The sequence below is a fragment of the Erpetoichthys calabaricus genome, chromosome 1, assembly GCF_900747795.2.
Source record: "Erpetoichthys calabaricus chromosome 1, fErpCal1.3, whole genome shotgun sequence".
Taxonomy (NCBI): Eukaryota; Metazoa; Chordata; class Cladistia; order Polypteriformes; family Polypteridae; genus Erpetoichthys; species Erpetoichthys calabaricus.
The window spans coordinates 192,267,984-192,294,728 of NC_041394.2; the positions used below are offsets into that span (position 1 = coordinate 192,267,984).

Genomic DNA, 26,745 nt, shown 5'->3' on the forward strand with positions numbered 1-26,745 from the left:
TTTCACACTGATAAACCATATAAATCTATACATACAACAAAATTAATATAAACATCAGTATAACAATGTCTATTCTTAAGAATCACATTTGCAAAAGCACATGTTTTCAATAGGAAATCACTGAAACTCTAAAGCTGCACTACAGATTTGTGCTGGGCAGTATACTGGTTCATACCAAAAAACGTTTTTTATTTTTGTTATTGTATGGATTTTTCTTATACCAAAATACTGGTTTAAATAGCCTAAACAACATTCGGAACGTGGTGCAGTGGGAAACTGTTTAAGGGGGGACCTTTTTCACTGCTGCACCGCTAAACAGGCATGTAACGGAGTACATGCGTTAGTGGAGGTATTGAACGGTGAAAATGAACAGAAAGCATTCTGAAACTGAAGCTGTAGCAGACGATAAAGTTGAACATGATGACACAGAAGAACGTTTACCGAAAAAAGGAGCTATGTCTGTTGTCTGGAGATACTTTGGTTTTAAAAGGTTGGATATGGACCATTATGTTCAACTGTGTGAATACTGCTTCTATACTACTGGATAAAACTGCAAGCCAAGTTGTACTTGTTTTATTTATTTATTTTTTTCAATACTATGTAATGTACCTGGGTACTGTGTAATAGTGTGACGACATGCTGAATTTATTCTCGACATTTCCACTTTAATCTCGATGCTTATGACAAGATTAAAGTCGACATGTTGACTTTATTCTCGTAATTTGTCATTAAAGTAGAACATCTTAAACTAAACTTCATCTTAAGATGAATATTTAATTTACTATATTTTCTCAAACCCCATCATAAGTTATGTAGCACATTAAATGCTTTGTGTTAAGTGTTCCCTGAGCCATGCTAATCGCTACGTGCTTCTTAAACTGACTTCCTCTTGCATTAGGAGGAGGCGCAGGCAGCGATCACCACACAGAATACATTAATTTCATGATATTCCTGCTCTCTGAACATTTAGAATGCTAAGATAAATACTTGATATCATTTTCATTATGAAATGCATTAAAGCATGTATTAATCATGTGGGGGCACGGTGGCTTGGAGGCTGCACTGCTGCCTCACAGCAAGGGGGTCCTGGGTGTTCCCTGCCTTGAATTTGCATGTTTTTATGGTTGGTTTACTCGGCGTGCTTCAGTTTTTTTCAGAGTCATGTAGGATGTGGGGTTTTGTTCTGCTATTTTGACCCTGCTAGTGTATGTATTGCTCGTATTCACCCTGCTATGTGCTGGCACCCTGTTCAGGATTTGCTCCTGCCTCGAACACAATGCTTGCTGGGATGGGTGCAACCCTGAATGGATGGCAATAATTAAACATGTATAACGAAGTTCTGAACACTCCGTGGTCTGAATTTATAACTAGTTTTAATTTCACAAAGACATTTATCGTGTGGTGATTGGTTATGTGGAGAAAGAAAAAGGAAAGATAGGAACTTGGGGTTTGGTACGTCAGACAGAGACAGCACGCATGCAATAAAGAAAGCCCGCTCAGAAGAACATCAATTGAATTCTGTGTTCGTGTCTCTGACCGCCAGATCAAGAACCCAATATTTACACAATATTTAAGTTAAACCTGTGCGATACCCATTCATACATCCAGTTTTTTGGAGCCTCGTCACACCTGCCATAGAGTTCTCTACACTGAACATTCACCTGGGGACCCCATACTGTGAGGGAGCAGCACTACTACCATACTACCATGCATGTTTAATACCTGGTTTAATGCATTTCATCATGAAAATGATATCAAGTATTTATCTTAGCATTCTAAATTTTCAGAGAGCAGGAATATCATAAAGTGAATGTATTCTGTGCAGCGATCACTGAATGCGCCTCCTCTTAGTGCAGAGGAATTCAGTTTAAGAAGCGCATAGCAATTAACAACTGGGTCGGGGACCACTTAACACAAAGCATTTAATGTGCTACATTAACTTATGACGGGTTTTGAGAAAATCTAGTAAATTAAACATTGATTTTAGGATGAAGTTTAGTTTATGACATTCTGCTTTAATGACAAAATAAACTATGAGAATGAAGTGGAAATGTTGACTTTAATCTCGACATAAATGGTGAGAATAAAGTAGAAATGTTGACTTTAATCTCGACATAAAGTTTTTTTTTTTCTTCACTGTGTCCATATTTTTTTTTTTCACCGTGGCCTTAATACACTTCCATAGGGCTATACCACAAATAGCATTATAAATGCAAGTTGCAGTTTTATTATTTATGTATATAGCTTAGCTTGAAGCAAGGTCCATATTAATGCAGTTTGCCTTAATGATGGTTCAGTTGGTAAAGATGTCATCACCAAGTTGCACTTGTTTTATTTTATTTTAATTTGGTGAATACTGTGTAATGCACCTGGGCTTGAAGTTTTGGAAGTAATAGTGCAACTTCAAGTAACAATACTATTATTTATTTTATTTTTATTATTTATTAGTTTAAATATTATGCAGTTTAATGATGGTAAAGTTGTTTAAAAAGTCACTTTAACGTGTCAGTGGACAGAGATTGTTAACATTAACAAAGTGTAGTTGGTTTACAAAAAATATTTACTATTTATTCCTTTTCTAAGACATGTTCAGTGCAATACAACTTTTGACAAGCACCTCTGTATATTTTACTGTCTAAATGCCTCTTTAGATGGTTGAAAATATGTTGTCAAAATTTTAGTTTAAGTTGTTTGCAAACTTTGTTCAATAAAAAGGCTCTATATTTTGACTGCATCTGTCATGCAGTGTGATTCCTTCTCTTCATTAGTGCCACCTCCTTGAAAACTATCACTTTATGGGGCCATGCAAACCTGTATTAATACTTGTGTACACAATAAAATGTTTTTTGTACAAAGTACAATTCTCATGACAGTGTAATAGGTTATTCTTAGCCAGTAATTGCAGTGGAAAATGTGGTTAACATCCACTCATGCATGGGAAAAAAATACCGTCCAATACCGTGAAACCGGTATAATTTTGAAAAATACCGTGATATAGAATTTTGGTCATACCGCCCAGCACTACTACAGATTAGTAAAATCTGCTGCATATTGTACAGAAAAATACAATATTCTTACTGTTTTGGAATAGGTAATTTACAAAGAAGGTATAAATACTTCTTTATATATTTTTCTTACTCTCAACAGGGATGTGCTCATATTTTAATGTTTAATCTTCATGCTAGATTTTGAGTATTAATAAATGCATAATTGATGAGAAAGAAGGCAATGAATTAGAAAAAATTTGTGTAAAAATTACATGCACATTTTATGTTATGCTAAAAATCCAAAAATTTCTAAACTATGTTGTAGTGAACAGAGAAGGTAAGTATTCGGTGCTTTCATCTGACATGACTATTATCTTAATTAAAAATTCCATTCTTTTCAAGTTAAAGACCCTTTGTGTTGGTCTGGTAAAGTCCTGTTTGCTTCCACTGTTGGGCTTACCAATTTACTGCCTATTCTTTTTATTGGCACATTACTTTTTTTTTTTTTTTAAATCTTAAACAAGACAGGTTTTTGTTGGTCTGAATTACATGACTAAGCTTTATTAACTACCTCCAAGAAATGACAAGTGCCAAAAATGGCAACCAAGAAGAAGATATTTCACATCTACCGTATAAATGCAGTCTATAAACAATGCCATTAAAGCCCCAGGAAAAGTGCTACATTTTGGCCAACACTCGGTGGGGCTGAAGAAAGCGGTCGCTCCAGCTGAGCGATCATGGAGCTGGAGTGACTGGTATTGAAGACGACTGGCCGTCGAAAGGCAGCGGCAGTGGTGGAGGCTTTGGGCTGGTTTAGCCCCAGCGTGAGTGCCCTGGCCGCTGGGGAAAGAACCCAAGTTTGGGTCCGGATGAAGCCCGATGTAGCCAGGGATCGGAGCACTACCGGGCCAGTGTGGAAGGCAGCTGCACCTGCAGGTAGGGCGATTCCCCTGTTGCAGAGCCTGATGGGAGAAGCAGGGGAGCTGCCAGGTAGAAAGAAGGTGGCACCATGGAAAATTCATAAAGGAATATGAATAACGGAAATCACTCTGAAAGTAGGAGCCCGTTCACCTTCCAGGAAAGAAGGAAGTGCATACATATAATATAAAGAAGAACTCAGGATTAAAAAATTTTTTTTAAATTTTATTTTATTTTAACAGGCCGGTTAATGCAAGGCCAGTTAAGAGGGATTGTCCTGTATAACAAACAGATGCTAATTATCAATGCTGCAGTATGTAAACTGAGCCAAAATGATTAACTGAAAAAGAACAGCTGTGTAGAGAGAATAAAATTGAGCAACAAGACAGTGGGTGATCTCCTTTTATCAAGGTTTCTCCCAAAAAGAAATTTTGTGTCAGACTGACATTTTCAGTTGTGCTGTTCAGGCACTTCCAACCAATCTCAAACAAACAAGCAAGGCTGACGACAGGGCAAGGTTGATCAGCCACAGAAACTGAGTACTGCAAATAAGAAACTCATCAAGCTTCATAACTGGAAGAAACCATGACCCTGGTACATCCCATCTAAAGTCTAGAAAAGTCTTATAAGAATTGGTCTACATGGAAGAGATGTGATCAAAAACCCATTCATCCGAGTTAGAAATAAAGTCAAATGACTTGCACATGAAAACACAAGGACTGGTGTGCAGAAAAACGGCAGATGGTACTCTTGAAATGTTGAGTCAAAATTTGAAATTTCTATGTCTAGAAAAAGGCAGTATGCCAAAGGGTAGGAGAACGGTAAACTGACAAATGTATGCAGGCAAAAGTGAGCAAATCCTGCAGGTCTGGGACTACATTTAAGCAAATGGAGCTTGTGAATTGATCAATATTGATTACCCTCTCACTACTAAAAAAAATTAGGCAGGTTGTTATCCATCATGCACTACCACTTAGGATACATTTTATTAGTCCCAACTTCATTCAACAGCACGACAAAAATCATTAAAAACATTCTGCTGCGAAAGAAAAGAAATCCTGTAAAAGGATGGGGCCCTAATCTCAAAATTATCGATCCAGTCTGAGTTTACTTGCAGAGACAAAAGGAAGTAAGATAGTCAAAGGAATCTGAAACAACCTATCACACGAACACCTTCAGAAACTAAATGGCTGGGTGGTTACATCAAATATTGATTTCATTTGTGTTTTCTGTGTTTACTGCACTTTCTAGGAGGTACAGTGATCCCCCGCCTATCGCAGAAGTAACTTTCCAGACCCATCAGCGATAGGTGAAAATCCGCGATATAGAAAGACCATATAAATAAACATTTTTTTTTTTATAGTTTAAGCCTTAAAGTACCCCTCCCACACACTTTAAACACATGTAAACTTGTCATGGCAAGAGACGTCTGTGTAGCACTTTCCTTCCCGAAGCATATCCAGGAGTTTTACCTTCTCCTGAATGGTCAAGGTCTTCCTCTGGTGCTTAGGCTCACTACTACCAGAAGGCTTAGAAGATGCAGGATGCTTGGGGGCCATCGTAGGGCTTAAAACAAAACGAAAAGTTCACAAAAAGTTTGCCACAATAATCGGACCACAAGCAAGGTACACAATACGAAGAGAACTGAGGACGGGGACCAACGCTCGCTGTTCTTCCGTGATTACACCACGTTAGCAGCAGCCAATCAGAGCCCAAGAGAATGAAAATCCCGCTCTGATTGGTTGAGTCTCATCTTTCAGCCAACAATGGACCTTGTAAGAAATCATCTGGGTACTGTAACACGAAACTCTTTGTCTACCGTACTGTACAATGTACATATATTTAATGATTTACTGTACTGTATTGCTTAAATGTTCGTTATTTTATATACATATTGACTTTTTACTGCATTTTAGTCAATATTTACAGTTATAGTTTTTATAAATTATGATACATATTGTTCTAACAAACTCTTGTCTAGCACGCATTGTGACAAATGAAAAGTGTATGTACATTTCGTTATGAATTGCGACTGTCTACATATTCCTGTACATAGCAGTATGTTTTATGATTTACTAGTGTATTGCTTAAATGTTACATATACATTAGTTATTATAAATTATAATATTGTTCTAACAAACTTTTGTCTACACACGTAGTGACTGCTGAAAACAGTATGCTTTGTTATGAATTGGCTGCTAAGTACACTACAGGTAGGATGAACTGTACTTATTGAATTTTTACTCCATTTTTATTTATATACAGTACAGCTATATATATGTTATAATTACAGTTATACATTGTTATTAATAGTTTAGCATAGAAAAATGCTTATTTCAACGTAAAAAGTTGTCAAAAACCCAGAAAAAACGATCACTATAAAACCGCAGATTTCCGCGACAAAAAATTAGATATGTTCCACATAAAAATCCGCGATATAGCGGGGGCGCGATAGCTGAACCGCGCGAGATATAGCGGGGGATCACTGTATATTGATTAATAAAAACTATTCATAGCATTATATTTTTTAAGTATTCCTGCTTTATAGCATTTCTTTCAAAAATGCATAAACCTTTGAACAGTACTTTGTATTTTGGGAAACATATTGCATTTAATTTGAATTTAAGACAAATAGAATACAAAAATTAGATCCCCATGTTATATACATCTAACTGGTTCTCTTCTAGAAAAAGAAAATTGAGATCCACTTTTGGTGTCATGGGTGGAGGTGGTTTTCACTTGTACAAGCCTCATTCTAAAGAAGCCACAAATCGCCACCAAGTAGGCTTACTACTCTCAATGAAGAAGGTGGGGATGAGATATAATGTCATTTTGGTGAAAGGCATTGATGAGTCTGTTCCATTTATACTAGAGCTTGGCAACAGAAATCATCATATATGGTAACATGAAAAATATCAGATACAATCAGATTCATATCTATGAACACTTTTTATCTTGAAATCCGATTACTCAGACAAGGGTGATCTTCATTCTATTCTGGTATTTACCTACAGTAGCAATGTGTGGTGACTCTGACAAGCATACAACTATGTATTGTACAGTTCTAGTTTGTACTGGTTTGCAAGAAGACAGGCTTAATGCAACTTTAATCATTTTGCAAGAAGATAGCCTCTATACAACTTTAAGCATTTTGCCAGTTTGGAGGACAGTGGATTTAATGCTTGGAAGGATGGCATCTATTCATACTACACTGCAGCTATACGAAAATTTCAGTACTCAACTAAGTAATGGCTGAGATTTCTGTGGATGTGTGTACCTGGTACAAGAGTATCTTGGATGAATGGTCAGAAATTGATTTTTACTATCTGACTTTAGTTTGCATGTTCTGAACCTTCAGGTAAAGAGAAGTGCTCAGACTTTTTATAATTTGGTGGCGAGCTAGCTCAGAAGGACAGAGTATGTGCTAGTTGAAGCTTCTATTCCAGTTTAGAATCACATGCAACTATTCACAGCTCTTTATTTCTCATTATAACTGTAATATTGGGGGTGGTGATCTGTGTAAGATTTGCTGATATGTTAGAACGGTAATGAAAACGCTCATTTGGCATCACAATGTATTTTCAGGCAGTACTATGCAAATTATTCTAAAAATACTTTCAATTTTTTAGCATAAAATATTGTCTGAGAGACAGAAATGTCAAAAGCAAAAAACTTACTTGGGTGCAGAACAGCCTCTTGGCCATGTTCCATCATCATTTCTTTGTTCTATTACAAGAACCTAGAAGAAATATAACTTCATAAAGTTCCACAAATAACTGTTAGTGAAAACCAGCACTGCATACTGATGTTACAATAAACCAAATGATGCATTCACACCCTCTAATATTTTAATTGGTAATTTCACTGAACTGGCTATACGTTACTTCAAAATATACAAACTAGAATCAATCAGTCAAATGGCACTCTGGTGTCCCAAGTTGAATTTCAGCAGATTCCCAACATCTTAAGAAATAAATGCTTACATAAATTAACTCTGTAATAGGTTTTGCATTTTTTGTGGCCAATTAACATAAAGTACAAAAAGTATCAACTGTCCCAGTTCTTTTCTATAAAACCATCATTCAAATCATAAAATTAGCACTAAAAGCATATACAAAAATGATATAAATAGCTTTTGGCAGGAACAAGAGCTATATAATATTTTAATAAATTAGTGGGCAATTAGGCAGTTTACTTTTGATACAAACATTCTATGTCACTTTCTTAATTAAAACTACATAGCTCCTGTATATCATTGGCAAAAAAGTCACCTTTTTATTGTTTTTATGCACTTAATCATTATTTCAGATTTCTGAAGTTTACAGTTCAGATTTGCTATTTTTTTTATTTATAACTATCTAGAAATATCATTTGTGGAGAAAAGTATCACTGGGTAAAGAATTTAATAATTATTTATTAAATATCACCTAGAAAGTTTGATTTATTGACTGTATATAAAACATCTATAAACTGTAATTTAATAATGTACCAATTTTATTACACATAAGGATGTGCATACTGTTATGCTGGCTTAAGAAGTCCAGTGTTGCTTAGGTAAAAATAATCAAAATGTAATTAAACATATACTTGAAACTGGTTTACACCTGCTTTCAACCTCTGGCTTTGTGCTAGAAATGCAGCTCATCAAAAGCTTAAACTGAAGTATTGCTTTGGAAAAAAGGATTATAGCCTTGGACTACTACACACAAGAGAGGTCTCACCAAGCAAATAACACATTCCCTAAAAAAAGTATCATGCACAAGAAAAAACAGAGTGTCAAATCAGCCCTGCTGAATTTTCTCTGCCTCAAGTTTGACAAAATCACAGAATATTTTTAAGTGGCCAAATATGTGATCTGAGTTGTGAGATAGCAGTGCTAACCACTGCGTCATTGTGCCTCAAACAACGAAAGACACAGAAGGAATGAATACCACAAATAAAGTACAACAAACAGACACAATCTATGAATAAGTAAATAAAATACAGATCATTGCTCTGAGAAAGAGTGCCATTCTTGAGGAACAGAATAACCATGCCCTGAAATGTCATTGTGGGATCGTTTCCTTCCATTGTTGAAGTTACAGCTCTGGGCACTGCGGAAATGTCTTTTTTGCTTCTCATTTATCTGTACAAATGCTTCACATTTTCTTCTTCCATCACGAATAAGGAAACGTCTTGAAAATAGTAATAAATATTTTGGTTTTATTATTTCTGTGTTTTCTAAATAAGAGGGCTCTTTTGGCTCAGTAAGATTTTGCTGAGCACATGGCTAATTTACATGCATAATTAGCTAAGTGGTGGCCTGTTGCCAAGTGCATAATGATATTTATAGACAGTACTAGTAATAGTGCAGATTTTTTTTTTTTTTTTTTTACACATACAGCATGGAAGTCTGCCCTTGTTTCTTAACCTTTGCGGCTTCTGGACACATTTTACATTTTTAAGCTTACTAATGACCCACATATACCAAATGAAGAGAGAAGAGGGTTGAAACTACCACAAGTGGAAGAAACAAGTGCAGTTAGAGACAAGGAAAAATATCACACAGCAGTGTTTGGTGGATGGGAGGGGGTGGTTTCAGAGCATTTCAGTAGCTGATAAAGCATTTTATTTTTTTTCTTGTGTGCTTGAGACACAGCGATGGCCAAGTTGGCAATGATCTTACAGTAGGCATGCATGAAAGTTCTGCATATGGCTACTACAGGTGTGTGATGTCATATTGACCTCACAAAGTATAAGGGGGGTGTTTGAGGGGAAAAAAAAAGTTTGCCTAAGCCAGCCGCATGGCTAATTACAAGGAAAAGTGAAAAATGCTTTAGTGAGTTTTTCCGATTCAACACTATTCACCCATAAGTTTACTGGAATCAGAATAAAAGATGAGACCATTTGACAAACTACTGGACACCAGTTTGAAATCTGGGGCATAGCTACATGCTTTTGCCTGTGCCAAGGTAAAATAAAACTCAAAACAGCTTGTAAGCAAGCTGCCTAAGTAGTACTGTTAATGCTTTTAGATGGCTTAAGTGCTTGAATTTAAATTGTACAAACAGAAAAAGCACAATATTCTTTTTATTTTCTTTTACTTAAAGTGATGGATTCATACAATACAATAATGAGAGCCATTGCATGTGTTTGCTATGTCCCATCAACATTCAATTACAAAGAGAAAATGAGGTAATGAAAAACTAGTAAAATTAAAAAAGAAAATAATCCACTGTTTATAAGGGAAAAACAAAAATTTTCTAAAAAAGAATTCTAAAAAATTTTGAACTGCGGATTCTGTATAATTCTGTATAAAGCGGGTCCAGATGGAGTATCGCCACAACTGCTGAAGGTCTGTGCGCTGGAGCTGGGGAGTCTTCTATAGCGCATCTTCAACCTGAGCCTGGAACAGGGGAGAGTCCCGAGGCTTTGGAAAACATCTTGTATCACCCCAGTACCAAAGGTATCACGTCCTAGTGAGCTGAACGACTTCCGGCCTGTCGCTCTGACGTCACACATGGAGCGGCTGCTGCTTCACCACCTGAGGCCACAGGTACGCCACGCCCTCGACCCTCTGCAGTTCACATACCAGGAGAAGGTGGGAGAGGAGGATGCCATCATCTATATGCTACACCGATCACTCTCCCACTTGGACAGAGGCAGTGGTGCTGTAAGAATTATGTTTCTAGACTTCTCTAGCGCCTTCAACACCATCCAACCTCTGCTCCTTAGGGACAAGCTGACAGAGATGGGAGTATATTCATACCTAGTGGCATGGATCGTGGACTAACAGACCTCAGTATGTGCGTCTCGGGAACTGCAGGTCTGACATTGTGGTCAGCAACACAGGAGTGCCGCAGGGGACTGTACTTTCTCCGGTCCTGTTCAGCCTATGTACATCGGACTTCCAATATAACTCGGAGTCCTGCCACGTGCAAAAGTTCGCTGACGACACTGCTATCGTGGGCTGCATCAGGAGTGGGCAGGAGGAGGAGTATAGGAACCTCATCAAGGAATTTGTTAAATGGTGCAACTCAAACCACCTACACCTGACCACCAGCAAAACCAAGGAGCTGTTGGTGGATTTTAGGAGGCCCAGGCCCCTCCTGGACCCCGTGATCATCAGAGGTGACTGTGTGCAGAGGGTACAGACCTATCCTCACAGGTGGCGCAGTGGTAGTGCTGCTGCTTTGCAGTAAGGAGACTGTGGAAGATTGTGGGTTCGCTTCCCAGTTCCTCCCTGTGTGGATAGCGCTTTGAGTACTGAGAAAAGCGCTATATAAATGTAATGAATTATTATTAAATACCTGGGAGTGCAGCTGGATGATAAATTGGACTGGACTGCCAATACTGATTCTCTGTGCAAGAGAGGACAGAGCCGGCTATATTTCCTTAGAAGACTGGCATCCTTCAACATTTGCAATAAGATGCTGCAGATGTTCTATCAGATGGTTGTGGTGAGTGCCCTCTTCTACACAGTGGTGTGCTGGGGAGGCAGCATAAAGAAGAAGCACGCCTGGACAAACTGGTGAGGAAGGCAGGCTCTATTGTAGGCATGGAGCTGGACAGTTTGACATCCGTGGCAGAGCGACAGGCACTCAGCAGGCTCTTATATGGCAAGCCAAATTAACATTTAGAGATATCTCAAAATGAATTTTATGATATCTGGAAATGCATTTTAGATATCTCAAATTGAATTATAGATATCTAAAAATACATCTATTTTAAGATATCTAAAAAGAATTGTATGATATCTCAAACAGATTTCAAAATATCTTGAAGTGATATGCTGTACATTTTCAGATATCTGAAATGCATTTCAAGATATCTTAAATGCAATTTGAGATATCTTGAAATATGTTCATGTGCATTTTGAGATATCTCAAATACATTTCAAGATATCTTAAAATACATCTGCAGGCATTTTGAGATATCTGAAATACATTTTCAGATATCTTAAAATAACTTCCTGCGTATTTCAAGATATCTCAATTACATTTTCAGATATCTTAAAATAACTTCCTGCGTATTTCAGGATATCTCAAATACATTTTCAGATATCTTAAAATCACTTCCTGTAAAATTTCTTATACTTTCAATGGAACTTCCTGCCTATTTTAAGATATCTCGAAATGCACAGGAAGTTATTTTAAGATATCTTGAAATGTATTTGAGATATCTTGAAATGTGCAGGAAGTCATTTTAAGATATCTTGAAATGTATTTGAGATATCTTGAAATGTGCAGGAAGTCATTTTAAGATATCTTGAAATGTATTTTAGATATCTTGAAATGTGCAGGAAGTCATTTTAAGATATCTGAAAATGCATTTCAGATATCTCAAAATGAATTTGGGATATCTTAAAATGAGAAGGAAGTTATTTTAAGATATCTCGAAATATAATTTAGATATCTTAAAAAGCATTTAAGATATCTTGAAATTCATTGTTGTTTCAGATATCTGAAATACATTTTTAGATATCTAAAATTAATTTCATGATATCTTAAAATGGGTCTCTGCTCTATTTCAGATATGTAACAATGTATTTCAAGATATCTAAAATTGTATTTCAAGATATCTAAAATGCATTTTAAGATATCTTTAAAAGGACACTCAATTATTTCAAGATATCTCAATAGCATTTTCAGATATCTACAATACAATTTAAGATATCTCAAATACATTTCCAGATATCTCAAAACAGCTTCCTGTCCATTTTCAGATATCTCAAATACATTTTCAGATATCTCAACATCACTTCCTGCTCATTTCAAGATATCTCAAATACATTTTAAGATATCTTATAATAAACAAGAAGTCCCATTGAAATAATTGGCAGTTTTACAGGAAATGATTTTGAGATATCTTGAAATGCATTTAAGATATCTTAAAATGCATGAAAGGTCAATTTAAGATATCTGAAAATTCATTTGAGATATCTTGAAATGCAGACACAATTATTTTGAGATATCTGAAACTGTATTTGAGATATCTTGAAATGCATTTGAGATATCCCGAAATGTATTGCAGATATCTTAAAATATAAAGGAAATTATTTTAAGATATCTCAAAGCGAGTTTCAGATATCTTAAAAAGTAAATTACATTTTAAGATATCCGAAATTCATTTTGAGATATCTCTAAATGTTAATTTGGCTTGCCATTCTCTTATCAATTATGGAGAATCCACTGCATCCACTAAACAGTGTCACCTCCAGACAGAGGAGCAGCTTCAGCAACAGACTGCTGTCACTGTCCTGCTCCACAGACAGACTGAGGAGATCGTTCCTCTCTCAAACTATGCGACCATTCAATTCCAACCGGGTTGGGGGGTAAACGTCAACATTATTCAAAGTTATTGTCTGTTTTTACCTACATTTTTATTACTCTTTAATTTAATATTGTTTTTTTTTTTTGTATCAGTATGCTGCTGCTGGAGTATGTGAATTTCCCCTTGGGATTAATCAAGTATCTATCTATCTATCTATCTATCTATCTATCTATCTATCTATCTATCTATCTAATTCAGTTTGTTGATTATACATGTAAGAAATGACCTAATTTCTCTAATTCTTGTGTTTATCAACTCATTGATAAAACAAACAAAATATAATACAGATTAACCCTATTCTACAGATACAGCCAAGAAATAATACAGTGCAAGCCTTATCAGGAGTGAACCAAAAGTGAGCATAAATATAAATGGATGGAGGTTTATTTCAATCCATGGAAGACAGTATTACTGAACCCTTAGAGATCACCATATGTGCAAATTGCCAAACCATCATGCACCATCTGAATATGCACATAATAATTTTCTATAAGAAACTGATTAAAAATAATTAAGAACCTTAAAACAAGCTTGTTATTTAGCATTTACATCTACATAACAAGTCTAGTCTTGGGCATACATTTACACTACAATCTGCCATCACGAAATATTGACTTTACTCATCTCTTACAGATTCAGATAGTTCTAAAAACATTAGAAAACATTATTGCATTTGTATATTCAATACAATTTGTAGAGCACCTTGTGTGGTATAAATTGTTATTGGTGCTACATAAAACAAAGACTGATCATAGCTAGAATATTCTTGAAGCATTCTACTTAAGAAAAAAGTTTAAAAACTAAACAAGACCTAAACTCGGTTATTACTCACTTGTCCCTGATAAAGACCGGCATCTTGAATTGTGCTGTCCAGTTTGCTTAGGGGTTCAAATGTATTGCTCATGTACTTGTTCCACAATCTTGTCTCTTTCTCATCAGGAATGCTAAACAATTTTCTCATTTCTTTTTCTATTGCATCTAATTAGAAAATTAAAAACACAGTCTATTAATATAACAAATAAAAATATATACATTTGTTCACAGCATTGGAACGATAGATCAACTCATTACTAAAAGTGATATTGCATGGGTTAATGGAGTTGTAAAATACCATCTACATACACTTTGTCAGTCAGTCAGTCATTATCCAACCCGCTATATCCTAACACAGGGTCACGTGGGTCTGCTGGAGCCAATCCCTGCCAACACAGGGGACAAGGCAGGAACAAACCCCGGCCAGGGCTCCAGCCCACCCACACACTAGGGACAATTTAGGATCACCAATGCACCTAACTGGATACACTGTGTGCTTATTAAAAGCTTTAGAGTAATATCACTGTTATGAACTAGATGCATTTTGGTGTCTTAATTAATAGAAGAACCTTAATCACTTCAGGTACATCAATATGTGTCAATATGTGAATATTAACACTAGAGGGGAAAAAACTCTGGACAAGTGCTATGGAAAATCCCTGATGCCTATATATCGCATCACAGAGCAGCCCTGGGTGAGTCTGACATGTCGTTATTCATCTACTCCCGAAGTACAAACAGAAACAAACAAGAAAAACCAGCCATACGAACAAAACAAAACTGGTACAAGGACCAGTAGAGAAACTGCAGGAATGTTTCTCCAGTACAAATTGGGATGTGCTGATATCTTCACAGTCACTGAATGAGGCCACTTACACTGTCAGCGAATATATTCAATTCTGTGAGTCTATGATCATTAAGAAAAAAACTGTCAAGTTGTACCCAAACCGTAAGCCATGGATCACTAAAGAGATTAAAGCATTACTATTGGAAAAGCAACATGCACATCAAGAAAATAAGATAGAAGATAAGTGAATTTTACAGCAAAGGATTAACAGGTTAATTAAACAAAATAAAAAGATGTATGGGGAAAAAAAATCAAGAGGTGGTTTAATGATAACAATTCAAAGCAGGTCTGGAAGGGACTAAAAACAATTACAGGACTGGGCTCTAAAAAGAATGTGAATTTTCCAGCTGACAAAGACCACAAGCTTTTAGCAGATGAACTGAATAACTATTTTGCCAGATTTGAAACAAGTGATTTCAGCACCCAAAACACAGAAATAAAGGAGATGCTTTATAAAAACACCAGAAATTCTGCTGTGACGGGGTTCAGTTTAACTGAAGTGGAGAAAGGCTTGCAGCAGGCCAAAACAAACAGTGCAGTGGGACCAGATGGCATATCAGGTTGGCTCTTAAAGTCTTGCTTTAAGCAGCTCTCTCCAGTTTTTCATTTGCTTTTTAACTGGTCTCTGACCTGTGGTATTGTACCTAATCTGTGGAAACAATCAATCATTACCCCTGTATCTAAGGATTGTAGGCCAAGCTGTTTAAATGACTACAGACCAGTGGCATTTACATCTATTCCAATGAAATGCTTTGAACATTTGGTGAAAAACATTTTAATGACAGAGACAAAGTCTTTTCAAGACAACAATCAATTTGTTTATTGTACAAACAGAAGTGTGGAAGATGCTCTGCTTGTTATCTTACATCAAATCTACACCTTTCTTGATCAGCCTGGTTCATATATCAGAGCACTATTTTTGGATTTTTCTTCAGCGTTCAATACTATACAGCCTCATATACTGATTGGGAAATTGAACAGTATGAATGTAAACCCATTTATTACACTATGGATTCAGAAATTTCTTTAAAACTGTTCACAGACAGTTAAAGTTCAGGACACTTTTTCAATAGTCATTCATTCAAACACAGGAAGTCCGCAGGGGTGTGTCTTATCACCATTACTGTTTACTCTCTACACAAGTGACCTGAGACAGAATAATGACCACTGCTCCATTATCAAGTATGCGATGACACCATGATCATAGGACGCATATCTGGGGAGGATGAAAGCCACTATCTAAATCAAGTGGACTGTATGGTAAACTGGTGCAATAAAAACTCTCTCAATCTGAATGTAAAAAACACCAAAGAAAAAATATTTGATTTTAAGAGACAGAAATCTGTATGTTCACCTACTGTAGTTCTGGAAGAGGAGGTAGAAATAGTGACTGAATATAAATACTCAGGAACTTACCTAGATAACAATCTTAACTGGAATACAAATACAAAAAATATATTTTCTAAATGCAGCCAGCGCTTATTTCTCCTCCATAAACTCAAACTAATTAACTATTTAAATATCCCCACAGCATGATGCTGCCACCACCATGCTTCACTGTAGGGATGGTGCCAGGTTTTCCCCAAATGTGACGCCTGGCATTCACACCAAAGAGTTCAATCTTTGTCCCATCAGACCAGAGAATTTTCTTTCTCATGGTCTGAGAGTCCTTCAGGTGCCTTTTGGCAAACTCCAGGCGGGCTGCCATGTGCCTTTTACTAAGGAGTGGCTTCCGTCTGGCCACTCTACCATACAGGCCTGATTGGTGGATTGCTGCAGAGATGGTTGTCCTTCTGGAAGGTTCTCCTCTCTCCACAGAGGACCTCTGGAGCTCTGACAGAGTGACCATCGGGTTCTTGGTCACCTCCCTGACTAAAGCCCTTCTCCCCAGATCGCTCAGTTTAGATGACCAGCCAGCTCTAGGAAGAGTCCTGGTGGTTTCGAACGTCTTCCACTTATGGATGATGGAGGCCACTGTGCTCATTGGGACCTTCAAAGCAGCAGAAATTTTTCTGTAACCTTCCCCAGATATGTGCCTCGAGCCAATCCTGTCTCAAAGGTCTACAAACAATTCCTTTGACTTCATGCTTGGTTTGTGCTCTGACATGAACTGTCAACTGTGTGACCTTGTATAGACAGGTGTGTGCCTTTCCAAATCATGTCTAATTAACTGAATTTACCACAGGTGGACTCCAATTAAGCTGCAGAAACATCTCAAGGATGATCAGGGGAAATAGGATGCACCTGAGCTCAATTTTGAGCTTCATGGCAAAGGCTGTGAATACTTATGTACAAGTGCTTTCTCAATTTTTTTATTTTTAATAAATTTGCAAAAACCTCAAGTAAACTTTTTTCACGTTGTCATTATGGGGTGTTGTGTGTAGAATTCTGAGGAAAAAAAATTAATTTAATCCATTTTGGAATAAGGCTGTAACATAACAAAATGTGGAAAAAGTGATGCACTGTATATTTTATGTATAAAGTATACTCAGTATCTCAGTATATATATATATATATATATATATATATATATATATATATATATATATATATATATATACTGTATATATATATATATATATATATATTATGTATATATATATATATCATTTTTAATGTAGGTAGTTCATTTCGACCTGGTCATTTTAAAAGTAGCTCGCAAGCCAAAACAGTGTGGGCACCCCTGATCTAGGGGATACTACACCAGGCGCTGAGTGCTCATAAATCCATCTCAACATGCATTTTTTCTTGCATGTTTTTGATAAAGTGCCATTACCCGAATGGATTCTTTTCTGCTCAAAATGGATCATCAAAATGCTCAGAAACATATTTTTGAAGTACGTGTGAATACATAAAAGGCACCATGCTGGTAAAAACTGATCAATTATTCCAAAATACGCTTACCTTTAAAATAAAGGTGACAAAAGTTCACAAAAGTATTTTTTTCTTACTTTACAGATAAAAGCAGATAATTACAATTTAAAATAAAAGTCTGTATATGAAAAAACACCCCTGTTCAATTATTAAAGGTTAAGTGTCACCATTAATTCATTCGTGATTTATTATAGATTTAACACTAGAATTACCAAAGCCTATGAAAAAACTTGTAAACCCGGCCCACCTTAAATCCCTTCGCAACTCTCCATCAGCGTCTTTTGTCTTGTAAGTGCAAGACAAGCAGTCGACTATTCCATCTCCCTGCCGCCGCAGAATGGGAACAAACTTCTCCCAACTCAAGCCTTGATTATTTCGGAGTCAGGTACCTAGAGTTGTACAGGAAAATAATATATTGTTATTTGGAACACATGCATTTCATGTGTGTTCCGTTTCTACAACAATCTATGTAAACACATCGTTAAAACAGAAACATTTTACATATTTTAGTAATAAATGACAAAATGTAGACATAAACTGTATAATGTGTGAAGCCTTAAGTCCAAAGATCAAACAAGCACTTTCACAAAAGTTACAAGGATGATACAACAGCTTCCATGGTGCAGCGGTAAGACCTGCTGATATGTAATCAAGAGTCCCCCGGGTTTTATCCTGACTGCCTCATAAATTTACTGTTTTGAGTAGTGAGCTGCTCTTATTGTTAATATTATACAATAAAAACATACATTTGATTTGTGTCTGTAGCAGCTGGTGTAAATTTATAGTACTTGTAAAAGTTAGCATTTTTTTTTCACTTTGATTGTCTCAGTCATGATCATGATACAATCCCCCCAAAGAGATCTGACACTGTTAATTTTTATTTGAAACTGGGAATAACTGTAGATGTGAGTGGTGTTTTGAGATAATGGAACTGGAAATTCTCTGATCTGGAGGGATAAAAGCTGACACATAAATGTTGGTGAATATGCCTTCTTCCTATCTCATTGTCACTTGAATTTTTTTTTAATTCAGATTTATTGATTGTTCCTGCTCATGCTGAATTAGTGTGCACCTTATGGTCCATGATGTCAAAGCCACATTGACAAAACACAGAGACATAGGTATATATGATATTTGGAATTACTCATTTTATGACCTGAGTAGTACATTTCGGAAAACATTGTGGTACAGATGCAACATTATTCATATTATTCATATTCATTCGCATACTATCTTGCGGTTGTAATCAGTGACTGCGTTTTTTTTCCCACTGATCTTGCCCAGTGTCTCCACATTTTGGTGCATGGTGGTGTTTTTTTTTTTTTTGTAGTCCAGGACATGCAGAGGAAAGAATAGTACAGAGAGGTCAGTTCCACGCTATATGCAATCATCAAATTCAAATGTTAACAGTTCCCACATACCCAAGGACAGTCCTTCCTACATTTACGACATGTGCATCTTTTGCAATGTACACACTTCTTTCTATGCTGTGGTTCCTATTACATTGAAGGGGCACCAGACACTGACTAAGTTTGCTTTCCAGGGGGAAGTGGCTGTCTTGGAAAAGAAGCTTGTCGATGTTGCATCCTCTATCTTTTTCCATCGCCTTTCTTGTAAGAAGCGACGACAAAGCTCCTCTGCAAAGTGAGCAAAGAACACTCTTCTTTTCTCAGTGGACCCGTGCATGCCTTGCACAGTACATGTGCGTTGATCACCGACAGGTCAAGCATGTTGTAGTACAAGCAACCGGCCACTTGTGTGTTCCTGCTCGCACTGAGTAAATTTATGGTACTTGTAAAAGTTACTTTTTTCAGTTTTATTCTGTCAGTTATGTTCACACTCAATCCCACCCCCCCCCCCCCCCCCCCAACAGCAATCTAACCCTAACAGCATCAGCATAAATTTACACCCAATCTGATGCTGTTCGTTTTCAAATAATATTGAATTAGTGTGACAATGTTTTCTGATTGGTACTATTCAGGTCATACAATGGTTTCTTTGAAATGTCACATATACTGTATTTGTCTCTTTCTTTTTTTCTCCGGTGCTGCATTGACATCATGCACTAGAAGGCGTAAACTCATTCAGTACGAGCAGGAACATGCAGCAGGTGGCTGGTTGCTGTGTGCTACAACATGCTTGACCTGGCGACGATTAAAAAAAAAAACTTAAGAAGGCATGCGAATGAATATGAATAATGTTGCATCAATGCCTCAATGTTTTCTGAAATGTACTAAACATGTCATAACATGAATTATTCCAAATATCATATATACTATGTGTCTGTTTTTTTGTCAGTGCGGCTTTGACATCATGGACCATAAGGTGCATAATAATTCAGTGTAAGCAGGAACACTCAATAAAACTGAATAAAAAAATGAAAGTGACAATGAGATACCAAGAAGGCATGATACACCAGCGTTTGTGTATTAGCTTTTATCCCTCCAGATCAGAGAATTTCCAGTTCCATTGTCTCAAAATACCACTCACATCTATAGTTATTCCCAGTTTCAAATAAAAACTAACAGCGTCAGATCTCTTGTTGTATCATGATCATGACTGAGAGAATAAAAGTGAAAAAAAAAAAAAAGCTAACTTTTACAAGTACTATAAATTTACACCGGCTGTTACAGAAGCAAACCAAATGTATGTTTTTATTGTATAATATTTACAATCAGAGCAGCTCACTACTCAAAACGGTAAATTTATGAGGCAGTCAGGATCGAACCGGGGGACTCTTGATTGCAAATCAGCAATTCTTACCGCTGCACCATGGAAGCTGTTGTATCATCCTTGTACCTTTTGTGAAAGTGTTTATTTGATCTTTGGACTTCAGGCTTCACACATTATACAGTTTATGTCTACATTTTGTTATTTATTACTTAAATATGAAAAAGTTTCTGTTTTAACGATGTGTTTACATAGATTGTTGTAGAAACGGAACCACATAAAATGCATGTGTTCCAAATAACGACATATTATTTCCCTATACAACTCTAGGTACCTGACTCCCAGATAATCAAGGCTTGAGCTGGGAGAACTTTGTGCCCGTTCTGTGGCAGTGAGGGGATGGAATAGTAGGATGCTTGCTGCTTGTCTTGTTTGGCACATTTATAAGACAAAAGACGCTGACGGAGAGTGTAAAGGGATTTAAGGTGGGCTGGGTTTACAAGTTTTTTCGTAGGCTTCCGTAATTCTAGCGTTAAATGGGGAACATTTATAACTATGCCAGTTAACATTCTTCTTCTTCTTTCGGCTACTCCTGTTAGGGGTTGCCACAGCGGATCAACTTCTTCCATCTCTTTCCATCCTCTGCATCTTATTCTGTTACACCCATCACCTGCATGTCCTCTCTCACCACATCCATAAACCTTTGCTTAGGCCTTCCTCTTTTCCTCTTACTTGGCAGCTCTATCCTTAGCATCCTTCTCCCAATATACCCAGCATCTCTCCTCTGCACATGTCCAAACCAACGCAATCTCGCCTCTCTGACTATCTCCCAATTGTCCAACTTGAGCTGACCCTCTAATGTACTCATTTCTAATCCTATCCATCCTCGTCACACCCAATGCAAATCTTAGCATCTTTAACTCTGCTATCTCCAGCTCTGTTTCCTCTGACTCCAACCCATATAACATAGCAGGTCTCACTACCGTCCTGTAGACCTTCTCTTTCACTCTTGCTGATACCCGTCTGTCACAAATTACTCCTGACACTCTTCTCCACCCATTCCACCCTGCCTGCACTCTCTTTTTCACCTCTCTTCCACAATCCCCATTACTCTGTACTGTTGATCCCAAGTATTTAAACTCATCCACCTTTGCCAACTCTACTCCCTGCATCCTCACCATTCCACTGACCTCCCTCTCATTTACACACATGTATTCTGTCTTGTTCCTAATGACCTTCATTCCTCTCCTCTCTAGAGCATATCCCCACCTCTCCAGGGTTTCTTCAACCTGCTCCCTACTCTCGCTACAGATCACAATGTCATCAGCAAACATCATAGTCCACGGGAACTCCTGTCTAATCTCTTCTGTCAACCTGTCCATCACCATTGCAAATAAGAAAGGGCTCAGAGCTGATCCCTGATGTAATCCGACCTCCAACTTGAATGCATCTGTCACTCCTACCGCAGACCTCACCACTGTCACACTTCCCTCATACATATCCTGTACAACTCTTACGTACTTCTCTGCCACTCCCGACTTCCTCATACAATACCACAGCTCCTCTCGAGGCACCCTGTCGTATGCTTTCTCCAGGTCCACAAAGACGCAATGCAACTCCTTCTGGCCTTCTCTAAACATCTCCATCAACATACTCAGAGCAAACATTGCATCTGTGGTGCTCTTTCTTGGCATGAAACCATACTGCTGCTCACTAATCATCACCTCCTTTCTTAACCCAGCTTCCACTACTCTTTCCCATAACTTCATGCTGTGGCTCATCAATTTAATTTCTCTGTAGTTACTGCAGTCCTGCACATCCCCCTTATTCTTAAATTTCAGCACCAGTACACTTCTTCTCCACTCCTCAGGCATCCTCTCACTTTCCAAGATTCCATTAAACAATCTGGTTAAAAACTCCACTGCTATCTCTCCTAAACACCTCCATGCTTCCATAGATATGTCATCTGGACCAACAGCCTTTCCATTTTTCATCCACTTCACAGCTGTACTTACTTCCTCCTTGCTAATCTGTTGCACTTCCTGATTCACTATCTCCGCATCATCCAACCTCTTCTCTCTCTCATTCTCTTCATTCATCAGCCTCTCAAAGTACTCTTTTTATCTGCTCAACACACTCTCCTCGCTTGTGAGTACGTTTCCATCTTTATCCTTTATCACCCTAACCTGCTGCACATCTTTCCCAGCTCGCTCCCTCTGTCTAGCCAATCGGTACAAGTCCTTTTCTCCTTCCTTAGTGTCCAACCTCTCATACAACTCATCATATGCCTTTTCTTTAGCCTTTGCCACCTCTCTCTTCCTTGGGCCTTATCTCCTTGTACTCTTGTCTACTTTCTGCATCTCTCTGACTATCCCACTTCTTCTTTGCCATCCTCTTCCTCTGTATACTCTCCTGTATTTCCTCATTCCACCACCAGGTTTCCTTTTCCTCCTTCCTCTTTCCAGATGTCACGCCAAGCACCCTTCTTGCTGTCACCCTTACTACATCTGCTGTAGTTTCCCAGCTGTCTGGTAATTCTTCACTGCCACCCAGTGCCTGTCTCACCTCCGCTCTAAACACAACCTTGCAGTCTTCCTTTTTCAACTTCCACCATTTGATCCTTGGCTCTGCCCTCACTCTCTTCCTCTTCTTGGTCTCCAACGTCATCTAACAGACCATCATCCTATGCTGCTTAACTATCTATCTATCTACACTTTCCCCTGCCACCACTTTGCAGTCTTCAATCTCCTTCACATGAACTCTTCTGCACAGGATGTAATCTACCTGTGTACATCTCCCTCCACTCTTGTACATAACCCTATGTTTCTCCCTCTTCTTAAAATACGTATTCACCACAGCCATGTCCATTCTTTTGGCAAAATCCACTATCCTCTGACTTTCTACATTCCTCTCCTTGACACTATACCTACCCATCACCTCCTCGTCTCCACTGTTCCCTTCACCAACATGCCCACTGAAATCCGCTCCAATCACCACTTTCTGTCCCTTGGGTACACTGTTCATCACTTCATCCAACTCACTCCAAAAATCGTCTCTCTCACCCATTGCAGACCCAACTTGCAGTGCATATGCACTAACAACATTCATCATCACACCTCCAATTTCCAGCTTCATAATCATTACGCTGCCTGACATTCTTTTCACCTCCAAAACACTCTTGACAAAATGTTCCTTCAGAATAACTCCTACCCCATTTCTCCTCCCATCCACACCATGATAGAACAATTTGAAACCACCTCCAATCTACCAGGCCTTACCCCCCCCCTTCCATTTAGTCTCTTGCACGCACAATATATCAACCTTCCTTCTCTCCATCATATCTGCTAACTCTCTCCCCTTACCAGTCATACTGCCAACATTCAAAGTTCCTACCCTCAGTTCCACTCTCTTTACTTTCCTCCTCTCCTCCTGCCTCCAGACACGTCTCTCCCCTCTTCTTCTCCTTCTTCTTCAGCCAACAGTAGCCCAATTTCCACTAGCATCCTGTTGGCCAACAGTACTGGTACAACAATACAAATTGCCATACCGGATCAGTCGAGTCCCGGGTTAACAATGACCGCCCCGGGACTCGACTGATCCGGTATGGCAATTTGTATTGTTGTCCGTATATTGATTTGGCAAAATTTTACACCGGATGCCCTTCCTGACGTAGCCATCCCCATTTATCTGGGCTTGGGCCCAGCACGAAGAAACACACTGGTTTGTGCATCCCCCCTGTGGCTGGGTTTTTGGCAGTTAACTTTAAAAATATTAATAACTTAAAAATATATGTAAACAAATTGCACAATACTTTGCATATGTCATGATACAAGTATTTAACACATTATTTGAGAATATTGATTGGTCTGGTGGATCACCAGTAAAATAAAATCAAATTTAAATCACCATTTCCACTTCATCCTAGATGACAGGCTGACCTGACGGCTTACACCCTTCAGGGCATTTTTTGGACAAACGCGATCGGCAATTTTGGAAGTTGTTACAGACTTGTCCTTACAGATGTGTCATTAATAAAACCTGCGGCTTCTGCAAGATAACTAAAATTTTTTTTACTTTTATCCATTTTTCTCAGAGAATGGGTAGGGCACTTTTGTACCATGAGCAAGAAAAAAATGCAATAAAAAAATTGATACATTTTTCAGAAAAAAAATGTGGGAAGATTTAAAAGCAGAGATTAATACAAATGGCATAAACTGCACCATAAAACATCATTTTTGATTTTTAAGGAGCCCAAAAGAGAGATTGGTACAAAAGTGCCTGATGAAGCATCTAAAGATAGATAAATAAGATTGACAGATAGACAGAAAGATATTTGCATGTTTTTTCATGTTTCTCTATTTATTTTGGAACTGTTTTTAGTGATTGTTTTATTTTGCATATTGTATGTGCAATTATATAATTTACTGCACTCAATAATAATAACTTTAAACTGAAATTAAAATTATAGCATTTAATTCTGGAATCTCAATATAGTCTCCCTATTTGTGTAGATGTTGCATTTTCCACCAACATTAAAAAGATTTGTAGATTATGTTAACTGTCAATTCTACATGTACCCAGCAATTAGTGGGTATAAATGAGTGAATCAACATTCCCTGCAATGAACTGTTGCTCCATCCACAATTGGTTCTTGCCTTGAATTGGGACCTTCAATTGGATAAGCAGGTTAGGATAGGGATAGATAGATTCATTATCTCTAATACTGTAAATCAATTGTTGTTATTCTCACAATCTAGATATGAACAGGAGGTTAGTCATCTTTTTTTAATGTTCAGCATCTTTAAAATGTTTATATTTATCAACATTCCCATACCAGCTGAAGCTATATCAAGTTGTTGTATCAAAAAGATAAATATAGAAATTATTAAATGAAAAAACTTAAGAGGTAAACAGACGTGCATAAATACTTTAATAAACTGACAGAAAAAACATTAAGCAGTCATTCTATAAAGGTTTTAGAATGGTAGCTTTTCTGAAATAAATTTGATACTACGCAAACTAAACTTCAGTATATCTACAGTATAATAAATAAAAATGACAGTGGGAGTTTAATAGAAGATTATACCCCATGTTAGGTGTAAATGCAAATAAAAAGAGAAAAAGATGAAAATCTGTCACTATATTACATTAAACAAAACCAATGTCTGTTTTCTTATTTATTAACAATTATGAGACTACAATAACTATACTAAAATGTTATGCATGTCCACATATTTCTACTAAATTTAATTGTTATAGAAATTTCAGCGAGGTATGGCAAACTTATTCTCATAGTCAAACTGTAACCCACATGTTATTGCACATTTTATTAAACAATATATGTGTGGCTTTAGGGCAGGAGAAAAACAAAGGGCAATAGTGTGATTTTTTTAAGCTGCATTATTTTGAGGCATGGAATTTCGTATTCATTCCCGTTTCTCCTTGTGGCCAACCTAAACAAACATTTCAAAATAAAACTAATGCTGAAACACAACAGCATATCTTTAAAACAATTTAAACAACTGGAGAGATGCCACTGTAAAATAGTTTTTTAGTGTGCCTTAAAATTTTCTCCATGATTAAACAGAAAAAGTAGAAATAACAGAAAAATACACTGAGTATTTTAAACTTATCCTAGGTGTTTCCAAAACAATACCTCACATTGACATCTATGGTATAAAAATGGCTATATAATTAAGAATTTTATTATTCTTTACACTATCAAATGCAAGGCATTCCCAATAAACATTAACTCATCTGTAAATACGATGTTTAACTATCATGCACTAAAGTATTTTTTTTTAAATATTCCAAAGGCTGTATTTTCAATCTGAACACTCTGTTGCTGTAAATCAAAATAAACACACTAAGCTATACTCAAATATTTCAAGCTTCTGTAGAAGAAGAAGTAAACATGAGATGTTTACTATGTTCCTTATTAATACACAAAACTCTTCACAGAAAGAATAAAAACATTATTCCCATTTATTTCTCACCTATAGTGTCTGCTTTGCTAAATCGTCTAGTTACAACATTGTCCATGCTACCATCTTCACAAAGTTTCAATTCAGTAAGGTACACTTCAACTTTACAGTGTTTCACAAACATGCCCTGTTCAACCACCTGTAAAAATAGAAAAAGAAAAACACAAATATTTAAAATGAGTACTAAAAAAATCAGTAAACTATAGACCAATATTGTAATATTCCTGCAATATATTTAAAAATGTATTACTTATATTAGGTAAGAAAGGCAAGCTTCAATATCTTTCCTAAAAGTATATAGTTTGAAAATTCATGGCCAATAATTAACAAACATTGTTCC

At 37.1% G+C, this 26,745-nt stretch overlaps 1 protein-coding gene across 1 annotated transcript in view; it reads right to left on the bottom strand.

Annotated features, from left to right (window-relative positions):
• The window catches only part of LOC114658458 (ubiquitin carboxyl-terminal hydrolase 15-like), a 190,725-nt gene that overhangs the window by 104,598 nt on the left and 59,382 nt on the right, over window positions 1-26,745 (bottom strand). The window contains 3 exon segments of the mRNA XM_028810532.2: window positions 7,583-7,644; window positions 14,050-14,195; window positions 26,418-26,544. Of these exon segments, the coding sequence (XP_028666365.1) occupies window positions 7,583-7,644; window positions 14,050-14,195; window positions 26,418-26,544 (335 nt within the window).